Consider the following 12,828-nt stretch of genomic DNA (forward strand, 5'->3'; position numbering starts at 1 on the left):
CGTTTTTATTGACAAAGTTTTTCGACTTTTCTTTACAACTGAACCAGCAAATTTGAGATGAAAGGTTCAATCGAAACATCCGATTGCGAGATTTTTTTCTACAAAAGCTACAACTGCTTAAATTTTGGGCGGCTAACTATATTTTATCTTCGCCTCTTTGATGCGTAACATATGATTATGTTTGATTATATATGCTAAGTGTTATTACACCGATGTGATAAGCATTTTTAAATGAAATTAATGAAATTACAGCTGTAATGAAAGCTTAGATGTTACAGCAGTGCTGTTACGTACTTATGTTTTTGTTCCGACCGCTCCACGAAGTTTTTTCCAGTCAGCCATAGCGCCTCTAAAAGGTCATAGTGTGTCGAGTGGGATATCATATTGAAGCTCTTTCAGCCGTGTTTTTCTTTATGAAATCGAAAAAGTTTCCTTCGAGAAATCAAAAGTCGAGAAAAACTGGTCTGAATATTTTTCAGTTTTCAGACTAAGCTCGACATTATAATTTTGTTTTTTGTACCTCATTCAATTGTTTTTTTTTTAAATGTTACCGAATATTGTGACCACATGCGTGGTGATTTCAAAAGGTCGGATCGTTCTGAACTACTTAAACTGCAACCAGGTGTTCTTGTTCAGATTAAAGGCATCTCTGTATCTGATTGGTAACTTTCTCGAAACCGCCTTGGTTAAATTAACCAATACGCGTGTATGAATTAAGTGTGTCAGAGATTTGTGCGGTGGTCTGTTGCAACCTCTCTCGTTGATTAAATCAAGATCATGAAATGAAGTTGTATTAAACACAATGTTTTTTTTTAAAAAACCATTGGTATGTTGTTGTATTGCATGTAGTATAGCTTCGCCGGTGTTTGGATCCTACTTCGAAACTTCTAGTGAAATTCTTGCATAATTTATCATGATTTCAATCTTTATCCGAGTTTGAAAAAATTAAAGCCCGCTTTTCTCGCGACTCGTGTTTTTTCGTGAACGTCTCTCAGCCCTATTTTTTTTCATTTGCGAGAGTACTCGGAACTTGATTGTCCCACCGCAAATAACTTTTTTAACAAATCTGTTAGAAATACGTGCAGTAACTTTCACGTGCAGGCTGACATGCTCAATTTCCGGAAAATTCAAATAAAGTTAGCGAATCTATTTTAGCTTGTAGTTAATTTTTCCTAATAGAGTTATAGGAAAATATTTATGTTTTTATCGGGTTTGTGGCTCTTTTCTACCCTTGCGATAAGCAAGGGTATTGCTATTGGGTACGATTCTTTTTTACCTGTAAATAACTTTGTTTAAAGAATGGTCAAAATTAGAAATGGTAAAATTAGAAATGGTAAAATTTAGGTTCAGTGCTTATTGAATTCATATTTCTCTGCATATCAGGCTCACTTGGTCTGGAAGTAACGAATGCGGCTGCGACGGCAAAGATTCTGGGCTCGAATCTGAGAGGACCTATTTGTTTTTCATGCTTTTAGTGTTCTGATTAGTTCTGCTATTTGTAATTTTTTAACCTTGATTTCGTATTTTTTTCGCTTAAAAAAATTTTTTCTGCCCGAATGATTTCAGTCTATTTTTTATCGGCTTAGTGACCTAATTTCGATTCATTTCAATGGAATCATTTTTTTAATGCTCAACTCTGGATCGCACAAAATGCTTAGTTTCATTAGAAATTATAATTCAAGACAACAATTTTTTCTTCGTGTTTTTTTCCGGCTTGATAGGTTTCGGCCTATTTTTCAAAAATAGCCTAATTCTTTTTGAAAGTCCTTTTTTTTGTCATTTTCAATTTTGTCGTTTTTTTTGCGTTGTATCGCAAGTGGTGCAAAACTAAGCTTCGCCTCTTTGTGCTAATTTTCGTGGGCTCAATTTCCGTTTTTTTTGTTGTTTTCAAATGCCGTTTGTATTATCCTTAGCATAGTTATTTCTTGGTTCAAAAGCATGCGTTTTTTTATGATTTAAACAATTGTCCCTTTAATTGAAAGTTGTAGAGCTCTTATTTCGAATAATTCGATTGTACAGCTCTGAATTTAAACAATTGTCCCTTCAATTGAAAGTTGTTCTGTAATTTGTTAATTGTACAGCTCTGATTTAGAATAATTAAATTTTGAATTATTCAATTTTTTCGATTTGGTCTCAGTCTGAAGGGAGTAGTTGACCCAAGTTTTGTCGACTTAGTTGCCGCTTAGTACGTCATTTCCACAGCTATTTTTAGGTCTATTATTTTAAATATCATCAAACATGAGCAATTTTTGTAAATGCATATATTATTTTAATTTTTACGTTTGCGATTAGCAAGCGTCATCAAATCGAAATGAAGACTTTTTTCGGGATAACAACTAGTTGAACAAAATCAGTTGAATCACTTATGATGCTGCTATGCAGCTGACATGCTCAAATAAAAGTGAAAGCTTATTTCATAAAAATTCAAAATCAGCTACTGGGTGGATACTAGTTACAACAAGTAATTACTGGGGTGACTTGAAACTTCCAATTTTTTTTCAAATCAATTTTTTTTCGGCTCAACTGGTGCCTGCTTGGCGCCTTGTTTCGGCCTTTTTTCCGCTTAGTAAGGTTTGTTAAGTTGCTAATTTGAACTCAAAATGTCTTGCTTGGCGTGTTTGCTCAGAATTCCTGTTAGATAAAAAGAAGTATTATAAAAATGGTTAATAAAAACATATGTATGGGATTAGGTTTTGTCAAAAATTTAGTTTTTTTTATTCAAAAACCCTTCGATTCAAAAACCCTTTTCAATGAGGAGTATTCATATAAAGACTGCCTACACCCTTGTGTGCCTGCATACTCACCTGGTCTTTTTTGCTTTACCCATTTGTCTGCAGCATTCGAAATGGTCTGTTGGGGGATCTTTGATCGATGTTTTTGACTTTTTTCGTGTTCTCAAAAACTAAACTACCAAATCTGAGATTCTTGTTTCATTGATTAGTGTGGAATTGAAAAACTCTGCTCCATAAGCGCCTACGCTCAAACTTTTTAAACACTAAATTAGGGTGCTCAAAATAATGAAATTTTTGATGTTTTGACCGTTTTTTGGATCGTGTTGACTTTTCTCGAAAACTAACTTCCAAAACATGATGTTGTGGATTCAATAGAGAGAACGGGTAGTGAGAAGCTCCCATGCATTAACGGTGCTCCCAATTTTTTTACACAAAAAGGTTATCGTCCTCGAAGTTTTTCTGCGGAAGCAGCTGAGCCCAATTTTTTTAAACGAAAAGCTATGTTTCTCTTAATTATCAGCTATCTGATCTGTTGACAATTTTTGACTTTTCTCGATAACTCTCCTGGCAAATTTAATACCATAGGTTCAATTTTCACAACATGTTGCTGAAAACTTACCTTTATAATTTGGTACGCTCAGTTAGAAAATTGGCCTTTAAAGAAGTGGAAGTTTTGAAACTGACCCTTTTTGAAGTTTTTTTGACTGTACTCGAAACTTACCGTGCCAATTCTCAGGTTAAAGAAACCTGATGTTGGGAATCTTCTCTAATCTATCGGTCGCTTTTAGCAAAAAAATGTTAGGGATTTCGAAAAGTCCAGTTTTTGAAATTTGACCGTTTGCAGAAGCGGCTACTCCTGATTGTTTTGTAAGAGAAGTGTTATGACTTCGGGAAAATTCCAAAATTTAAAATTTTTAAAATACCTAAAATCTAAAAATAAAATCTACTTATTTTAGTAGACAAAGAACTAAGGTTTTGCGCTAAATCCAATTTTTGCATTTCGTACTGCAATTTCAAATAAGAAATTCAATAAATGCATTTCGTTCTGCAATTTCAGATAACAAATTCATTAAACGCGAAAATGTACCTCCAGCTTTAGTTTGGCTCTAGCTGTTCTTCATCGAGACATTTTTTGGTTCACTTAGTTTATTTCTACTCTGCTAAAGTAGTTTCTTTCAACGAATCCTACTTTTGGATATTCGCCAAACAATAACCGAATAATTAGTCTGTCTTGTCGGAGATATATCATCTTTCTTTCTTATATTACCCGAAATTCTCACTGCTGTTTCTTTTGATTGCATTAATTTCTGACCTGCGGTTTTACACCCAGTGGTTAAAAGAAAGCTTGGTGTTGTTAGTTGTCTTCATTTCTTTTTCTTACATCCTACGATGTTTTGTTGAAGTACCAAAGATCTTCAGAGCAAAGTTGCCGAACCTTGAGTCTACCATCGATCATTAGGGAAAATTTGCTCAAAAAGGCGGATGAAGTAAAAACAGCTGAAGCCTTTTATCCCGAATGCATGTTATGTGGTGGAACTGGCCTTGGTTAGAAACTTTTTACTTGCTTAAAATGTTGCCGATCCGTGTATTTGAAATGTGTTGGATTAACACCACAGACTTGTGGTTCGTTTAACAATGGTTTTTTTTGTCCTGGTCTTGCGTGGAATGTGCCTCGGTCTTTTATGATTATTTTTACGGCAACTTTTGTGATTTTTTTGTAGTATCAAAGGCGTCTGACAAAGGTTGTAACTCAAGAAACCGGTGTCGAGAAAGTCATAGAAAATCAAATAGAAAACGATTCAGTGCTCGAGAAAAATGAAAAGCAAAGTGGCGCAGAGAAAAAGCCTGCTTTCAGTGAGTTTTCACGACGAAAGTCTGCTGCAAATTGATTCAGGAAGTCAAGTGCTGCATCAACGTTAGAGCGAAGTGGAAAGAAAAGAAAATTAGGCTAAACTCGGCGAACCAAAGCAGCTAAGACTGAGCTCATATAAAAAGGAAATGATAAGCCCAGCAAAGGTTTCTCGGCCGGTAAATAAATAGCTACTGACGAGGAGGCTTTCATATTTCAGTAAAGTTAATTCTGGAGTAACCTATGAGGCTTTTTTGACCATTGCAAAAATAAGGGAGTAAATCACTGAGCAGATCAAATAATATCGAAAACTCAGGTGCTACTGCTTTACACTGTTTTCTTAAAGACTCAAAAGATAAGATTGAAACCAGTAATTTATGTCCCGAAAGAGTTGTTCACCGACAGTTCAGACTCAATAAAGATGCGAAAGTAGGGTTGATTTTTTTATTGACTAAAAAGCACTCACATGATTATGTCAAGTAATGTCTGTGGAATCTCAGATCTCCCCGGAAAAAGTTTTCGCATGTACGGAATCTCACTAAATCATTTGAGCTGAATTTGTTCTTTCGCCGAGACATGGATTTTAGATGAGGAAATTGGGAAATCCCTTTTACTTGGCTCTACCTCAAAAACTAGGTTCGTCAGTGATTATAGGCATGATATAGGAGGAATTGATTTTTTTCTGATTTACTACACGAAGTAACAAGTAGCCAAGATTGGGAATTGAATAGAATGTCTTTTATTGGAAAGTAGGGTAGGGAGAGATTCGATTATCATTTGTCTCCTGCATCGATCTCCGCCGACTTCTTCTTAGCTCTTTTGTCGGAACTTCTTAATCTAATAACGCATTATCGCTCTTGTTTTGAATGAAATAATTTTTTGGGTAATTTGAAAATTCACTTGAACAATTCTTATGATTGCCAATTTCTTCAAAGCCATGTTCTCTCCTCCACTCATCGCCGTTGAGATGAACTTGCTCAAATTAGTCTTACCCATATTGTAGCTGGTGATTGTAATCTCAGTTATCACTGCCCTCTGTTGTTTTCTACGAAAATCGGAAAGACATTGATGTCAATCAGCTTTTCGTGGAGACGAAAACGTTCTGGTTTCGCCAATACACTGGAAATGGAACTGGAGTCATGTTTTAATTCTAGGATTCGGGAACACGCATTGAAAAGCAGAGACAAGACAATGTGTATTCACTACCATTTTTCAGTGACGCCAAGCTGTTCTACAAATCAATAAAGCATGAGACCAAGAAACACCACAATAGCGTTATGCCCACGTCCAGCTCGAAAAATTCATTTGCTTTGCCGTAGTTTTTTCCCACCTTGAAGGGGACGGTATTTGTAACCCTCCGACCGAGTTCGAAGTGTGATTCGAACACACGACCTCCTTGTTATGCGTCGCGAACGCTCTTAGTGTTTTTTTTTAATCAAAGATGGTGGAAATTGAAATAACTTCAAGTAGATAGTTTTTGTTTATTTTTAATTGGAAAGTTTGATATAGAAAAAAAAACTTTTTTTTTCGGCTTCCTTAGTTAACTAAGATGAAGACGATTTATCTATCAGGGAAAGAACTAAGATACGAGCTGCTCAGCTCATCACGGAAAACCGCTGTTGTGTCCCTGCTTTCGCACTACATGCAATTTTTTCGGTTGTTTTGCACAGCCGGATTATGATGGGCCTCGGTCATCCGACTTTTCGTTTGAGAGGCGGAGACGTAACCACTTCACCGCCGGTCCCTATTTTTTTCGAGTCTTTGTTTCTTAAGTTTTGTACTGTAGACAATTTTCTGAACACTGGGCGTTTATTGAAATAATTTTTATTACTTCGATTTGATTTATGGAAAAACCTTTGTCTTCAATCATTTCTTTCATACCTGTAGTTTGACTATTACTTGAGGATAGAGATTGATGGAAGTTTGCTAACTCTTTTAGATTGTTGACGAATTTTTTATGCACTCATACTGTAGCAAGGAATGCGAAGCTGGGTTCGTATCTGAATTAAAATAGAAACGATCATTAATAGCATGGGTTCAATTCAGATTACAATGACATTTCATCGTGATGTGGCAATATGAGTAGTGTGGGAGGTGCAATGGAAGGAGGCAAAGATTCGTCTAGCACCACACTGGACTCTAAACTCGAATCGCTTCCAAAAGAGGAACTCATTAGATATGTGAAAAAGCAGGCTCAACAGATATCCAAACTCAAACATCAAAAGCAATCGAATCCCAATGCGCAATTGGAGTCAAATAATCAAGGTGAGTTTGTCTCTAATATTAAGAGTCTTTCAACGTAGTTTAGACTCTTATATAGTCGTGATGATTTTTCTCGTCTTTTTAAAGAAAAATCTAAAATGCAAAAGCATTCATACTTGTAAATGCACATGAATGGCCGTGGGTAAATATGCTTTTTTTATAGATCAACTTAAGTTTATTTGCTTAAGGCTGGCAGAATGCACCTGATCAATTTCTAGTTTCAATTTTTTATTCTAGATTCTAGAAATTAATTGTTAGATTTCCCAGCGGAATAAAAATTTCTAATAATCCAGTTTTCTCAAATTGGGTTAGTTTTATCAAGAAAAGTTCTAATTATAAATAGAGCTTCAAGGCCATATTAAGTTCGAAAGTTGACCTTTTTCAAAAAAGAAGTCTTTTTGTTCCGACTTCCGATACGAAAGTGACGGAATATTTGTGCTCGGGGTGGGTTTTTTTTCTTCAGACAAATTTTGACTTTTCAACTAGCCATTTTTGACGGAGTTTTTGATGGCTAATTTGGGACAACTAACGCGTGATATATTTCACGCTCTTAACGCGTAAGCGGAGATTTAATCCGTCTTTAAAATCGTTCCAAATTGGTTGAAAGAAGCTTATTTGCCATAATTGTTTTGTTACATTGAGCGAAATCTATTCTTAAAAACTTTATATGGCGTGTGGGGGGATGATTTCATAAAAAAATTTCAAATTTCAGAAAATTTTTTTTTTCTTTTATTATATTTATTTTCTTTATGTTACTACTGCTCGATAAACCGTAAAAGGCAGTCGGAACATTCAGGGCTTTGTCCTGATACGAGGAGTCTTTTTTCTTTGCGTTCATTGACCCCTCCCAACTGTCTGCTGGATGTGTTTTTAACTTTGATGCCCAACTAATTTTTGATATCTCGAGTTCAAAGCTATCACATAATCTTTTTAAGTTATTGGACTGTTAAGATCGCTGTTTTTTCAGTTCCATCAAAAAAATGTTGAAGTCAAATTAAATTATTATTATTTTTCTACACTAGGATTATCCGATGCCCCTCAATTTTGTTTCACTCCTTGAGCAGTTTCTCCGCAATCTTGTTGGCCTGATTCACTCTCTCCTTATTCATAGCACCCTTCTCCGCAATCCTTCCCAACACGTTGTTCTGCTTGTCCAACTCGTCACTGATGTCATTGGCCATCTTGTAGAGATTGCCCACTGCCTCGTTCACTGTTTGAAGGTTCTTTTCCAGCTCCTCCTCTTTCCACGTGCCAGATATTTTGGCCGTCATTGTGGGCTTCACACCCGGCATCACCTGAAACAAAAATAAATCATAAGTTTGGCACTTCTAGCCTTTCTCCCAACTGTGATTCATACAAAATTAAACTAACGTTAACTTTGTCGATTTTTTTTTCACATTTGACGTGAATGGTAATTACTCGATTGCCTTCACACTTAGTTTTTATGTACATTGTTCTAAAGTAAAATCAACGAATCAATTGCAAGATGTCTTTTTGTCGGTGTAAGTGGGACGGTTAAAAGAGCCATAAGTCATAATGAATTGATATCGGGATCCTTCTTAATCCAGAACGGAATTGGCGAGTATGAGAGGCCAATCTGGCAAAGACTATAAGTCTCAGTTGGGCAGAGAGACAGCAAAGGTTCATCCTAAGGGTCTATGGCCTACAGCATTGCTACCAACAATTTTAACATGAGCGGATTGTAATAATGTAAATAGAGTTAAGACCCTTTATTCACGAGGGAAAGGAACACTATAGTTGATGTTCGGTTGTTTACGGGGAGTCACCGTTACGTCCCTTTTTAAGAATATGGTGTTAATCTTATTTTATTTGGGCTCAGAGTTGTCGCCGAACCCGCAGACGAACAATCATCATGGTGGGTCTCGAACCGCCTGCCTTTCGACTGAGAGGCGGAAACCTTAAATTCTTCAGCACTGTTTATCTAATCAAAAGAAGAAAATGTTGTACAAATTTATGGTTCATGTGGTGCTGTAGGCCACTACGGCAAAAACTTGTAACAAAAGAACTCGCAAAAATAGGAAACTCGCGAAACTGAAGGAGAGCGAGAACTAGCGAAGTTCGATAGTTAGTTTAAAACGAAATGGCAAGTAGTAACTGCTTGCTCCCCTGCGCTTACATTGAACACGAATAGTATAATGGCTGTAAATCAGTGATTGCAGTGAATCTAGGTTTTTTGTTTGGTAGTTACAGAGATCAGAAAGATTTATCTGTTGGTGTGAGTTGTCGTATTAAGCTACGGGTCTACTAACTCTGAATGCTGTGGTGGCGTCCGGTTGTTTAACCACTGGCTTGGTCGTCTTGTTCAATTTTTCCCAGTCGGCCTCGTAGTCTTTGATCTCAGTGTCGGCACTCTTGTTCCACGGACACATTATGATTCCACAGCACTTGTTCATCTCCAACAGTCCCTTCTCGGCTGTAGTCATGTCTCGGTTGATCTTCCCCAGACCCTCTTCCATGTTTTCCATCTGTTCACCCTGGTCATCGATCTAAATCAGTTGTCCAACCTGAATTATGGCTGTCAGATCACTGTGATTATAAATGATCGGTCAGGTTTGAGCTCAGTTGTGTTTTTCTAAATTTATGGTTACGATCAGAAATTTTTTCTAAATCTTTTTAGCCTGTCCGTTTCGTCATTTAAATTTACTGTTTGTTGCTAGTAGGGATCAATAAACAGGAAATCGAATTCGGGGAAAATAGGGCTCAAGCGAACTAAATAAGTCAAGTTTTCAAATATTGGCGGATTTGGAAGAGACACGCACAACTGAACTGACTCAAGGATTTTGAAACTCTTATGTCTCAAAGTACCACCTTCATTACTCGTCTGCGAAACCAAGTTTTGCCCAGCCATTGCTGAAATTTCCGAAAGGCGACTTGAGCGCTAATATATGCTAATAGTCAAGTCAAATCAAAATAAGTCAAGTTTCCACAAAATACAAACATTTCTCAAAAGATTTTTTGTTCCGATCGTGTCACTGAAAGTGCCACTGAAATCGCTTTTTTCCAGCCCATTTTAAACAACTCTATTTTTTCTATTTCTTGTTTTTTTTTACTTTTTTAACTTGTCTATCTTACTAATTTTTTAAGTGTCAATGAACATTTGGAAAACACGTATATATGGCTCGTTGATTTTTAAAATTTGATCGCGTCAAGTTTGATCTTTTGCGAATTGGCATTGATGTCTTTTGAAGTTGATTATAATTTTATTCATAGGAAAACACTTTTCCAAAGGATCCTCTATTTTTTTTCAATTGGAATAATCGAGTATTGATGCTTCCTCCAGCTTTTGTTCTGGTATGTTTTATTATTAGAATTTATTATTATTATTTAAATGCAAATGTCGGTTTAAATCATTTTAAATTATATTGATGCAAGCGTTTGTTTTTATTGCTAGCATAGAAGACGCCAAATACATCCCTTGATGCTTCACATTGCGTCTTTTTTCTTTTTCTTTTTGATTATTTTATCAATTTTTCGAACAATTTTTTTTAATTGGCCTTTAAGTGCAGTGGAAATAACCAGGGCTTTGCCCTGATGTACGAACAAGCTTGTTTTTTTTTAAAATTGATTTTTTAAATTGAATTCGTGCCAGAATTGCATGGCCAAAGCAACGTGTTTTTTCTCATTTGTGTTTTTAATAGATCCTGGCACTTCTCCAATAAATTGTTCAAAATTGTGTCCTTGTTCTTTCAATTTTAAAACAAAAAGAATCTTTCAAAGAGTTTTCGTTTAAGGATTAGGTGTTCAAAGAGAAAAAATACCCGATCTTTTTTGGGTTTTTGAAATGGCCATCACTGCTCGCGAAAAATTGAAAGCGAAAACTCTTCTCGCGGAAACCGTAGATCATCGATCTTATTTTGATTTCGTGAGGTACTAGGGCCTTACCCTGACAAGTGCTCTGACAGCGAAGTCTTTGCACTCGTTCGTCTTCTTGATCATATCCATACTAGTCATCAGATCCTTGTCTATCATATCCTCGATTTGTCTCTGAACTGCTGCCACCTCAGGGTCCTCCGAGAACTCTATCTCAGGTAGACCAATGTCCCCCTCAACTGTCGTCTTCTCCTTAACCCCTCCCCCTCCGCCGTCCCCCTTCTCCATCGATGCAACTGTGGTTTTAAGCAAGAGTGATATGTCAAGTTCTTCTGTTTTTGAATTCTGCTTATTTTAACAAAAATGGCGAACAAGGTTATATTTGATAACAATGAAACAGGCAAAACCCTGGAATAATGTTGAAATAGTTTATTAACATGAACAACTTGTTCTTAAATTGGATTTCTGTAATTTTTTAGTTCTCATTTTCTTATATTTGTAGGGCTGTCAAAACCACATTATGCTGGGCTCGTAGTTTTCATGTAACGATGAAGTAAAAGTTGAGTTATAATCAGAGAAATGTAATGAAAAGAGAAAAAACAATTGTAGAGCAGCTTTAGTTTAAACAAAGTAAGAAAAATCATGCTTTTTATATGCCATGCTTTAGTATGTGCATAATCAAAGTAATGATTTTGTGCTGTGCGTGTATCAAGTTTTACGATACCGATGATTTAGAGTTTTTGTATTGGTAGAAAAAGTCTCTCATTATAGCCATTGGTAATTATATCGTCAGATGTTGATCTAGTGTTTTGTATTAGGTCAACCAAGCAATTGACCGTCTAATCTGACCTTTGAAAGACTCTATATTTCACCGAAAAATATGCTCTGAAAATCATTTACTGAAAAAAGAGCCTAAATTGCTGTTCATGGGTTACTTTTCGAAAATTTAACCTTTTTAAAAAGACTTGACCAAAAATTTGTGTTTAATCGGCGCGTGCCCATCAACAGGATTGCGCATATTGGCGCCACAAATTACCAAAAAGAGAAGGTATGTAACCTTGCCACGGAGAAATAATTTTAGCCCAGGTACAGTGCTGATTTAAATTATCCGGACAAAAAGCATTTAACTTGAAACTTAAAACAGGTTTTTCTCAAATTGGGTTGAGTTTAGGGGGAAAACGATCAAGACAAAACTTGCTTAGAAATTCAGCTGAATTAATATGGTGCATTTTGTTTTGCGAAATACGAGTCCAAAATTTTCCCTCAAAATGGATCATTTTTGACTTTTTTAGGCAATTAAAAATTACGCCGAAATCACCATGTGCATCTCTGAAATAATTATATCAAATAAAACTCTTATAACGTTCAAAAAACATTACAAAGCGTCTTTCCTCCAAAACATTGTATAAAATAATTTATTTTTGTTTGATAGACAAAAGGTTGTTTTTACAATATTAAACACAAGTTTTTATTTAAAAAATATCTTTAAACGCTTTGCGCTATTTAAAATATTGGTTGCGTTAAAATATTGGTCGCGAATTTTTCAAAATAATTTGCACCGTATTAATTCTGGTAAAATTCTAAGCCCTTTTTGTTTTCTTCTTTTTTGTCTAATTTCAACCCATTTTGAGAATAACGCGTTCAAAATTTACAATTTTGTTCGTTTTGTCCGCTTAATTTAAATCGGTGCAGAGGCAAACGATTAAAGTGAAATTTTTCGAAGTTTCATCGCTTGATAAGCGTCCGCAGAAAAGCCTCATTTTTGCGAACAGAGTTGCTCGCTCAATTATTTCAAGATTTTTTGCTTGGTGATGGTTGTCTAGAAAAACAATGACAAACTTCACGTCTGAAGAATCGATTTGTGCCATGAAATAAAATCAAACTTTTAAAGTATCATTGCTCAATGAGGGTTGCTCAGATTTTTTTGGCGAGCGGAATCGTGCTATGGAATCACCTGAAATGTTTCAAAATTTGATCGCTTGGTGAGTTTGTGAAAGCTTTATGCAAAATGATTCTTGTTCAGACATTTTTTGGGAGCTCGCTAGCCTTGAAGCTCAGTTTTATATCCGCCTATAAGTAATGGAAGTCATTTTTGTTCGTTGCGGCTATATTTCAAAAATCAACCTGCCAAAATGAGACAAAACTAAAATGAGG

At 35.8% G+C, this 12,828-nt stretch overlaps 3 protein-coding genes across 4 annotated transcripts in view; 1 reads left to right on the forward strand and 2 right to left on the reverse strand.

Moving 5' to 3' along the window:
* LOC134854897 (uncharacterized) overlaps positions 1-12,828 on the reverse strand; it is a 582,728-nt gene that overhangs the window by 447,881 nt on the left and 122,019 nt on the right. The gene's annotated exons all lie outside the window — the stretch shown is intronic.
* Positions 1-12,828, forward strand: part of LOC134854505 (GRIP and coiled-coil domain-containing protein 2-like) — a 92,927-nt gene that overhangs the window by 6,166 nt on the left and 73,933 nt on the right. Inside the window, exon 1 of one of the 2 annotated variants that reach the window (XM_063870783.1) lies at positions 6,632-6,846. The exons of the other annotated variant lie outside the window; for it this stretch is intronic. Within the exon in view, the coding sequence (XP_063726853.1) occupies positions 6,660-6,846 (187 nt within the window). The 5' untranslated portion in view covers positions 6,632-6,659. Of the gene's footprint in view, positions 1-6,631; positions 6,847-12,828 lie in introns of those variants that run through there. 2 annotated transcript variants of the gene reach the window in all.
* LOC134854508 (synaptosomal-associated protein 25-like) lies at positions 7,848-11,341 on the reverse strand. The gene is made up of 3 exons (XM_063870789.1): positions 10,747-11,341; positions 9,114-9,350; positions 7,848-8,138 (listed from the first exon to the last, which is right to left on the reverse strand). Exons 1-3 carry the CDS (start codon positions 10,960-10,962, stop codon positions 7,893-7,895), a joined length of 699 nt encoding a protein of 232 aa, XP_063726859.1. The 5' UTR covers positions 10,963-11,341; the 3' UTR covers positions 7,848-7,892.

This window comes from Symsagittifera roscoffensis, chromosome 9 (assembly GCF_963678635.1).
Source record: "Symsagittifera roscoffensis chromosome 9, txSymRosc1.1, whole genome shotgun sequence".
In the NCBI taxonomy this organism is placed as follows: Eukaryota; Metazoa; Xenacoelomorpha; order Acoela; family Convolutidae; genus Symsagittifera; species Symsagittifera roscoffensis.

What these genes read in the sequence shown, in the direction of transcription:
- LOC134854508 (XM_063870789.1), bottom strand. Translation starts at nt 10,962, where the DNA reads ATGGAGAAGGGGGACGGCGGAGGGGGAGGGGTTAAGGAGAAGACGACA. An exon ending in CTGTCAGAGCACTTGTCAGG is followed by an intron (nt 9,351 to 10,746) that starts GTAAGGCCCTAG and finishes CAACTGATTTAG; the next exon opens with ATCGATGACCAGGGTGAACA. An exon ending in ACGCCACCACAGCATTCAGA is followed by an intron (nt 8,139 to 9,113) that starts GTTAGTAGACCC and finishes TTTTTGTTTCAG; the next exon opens with GTGATGCCGGGTGTGAAGCC.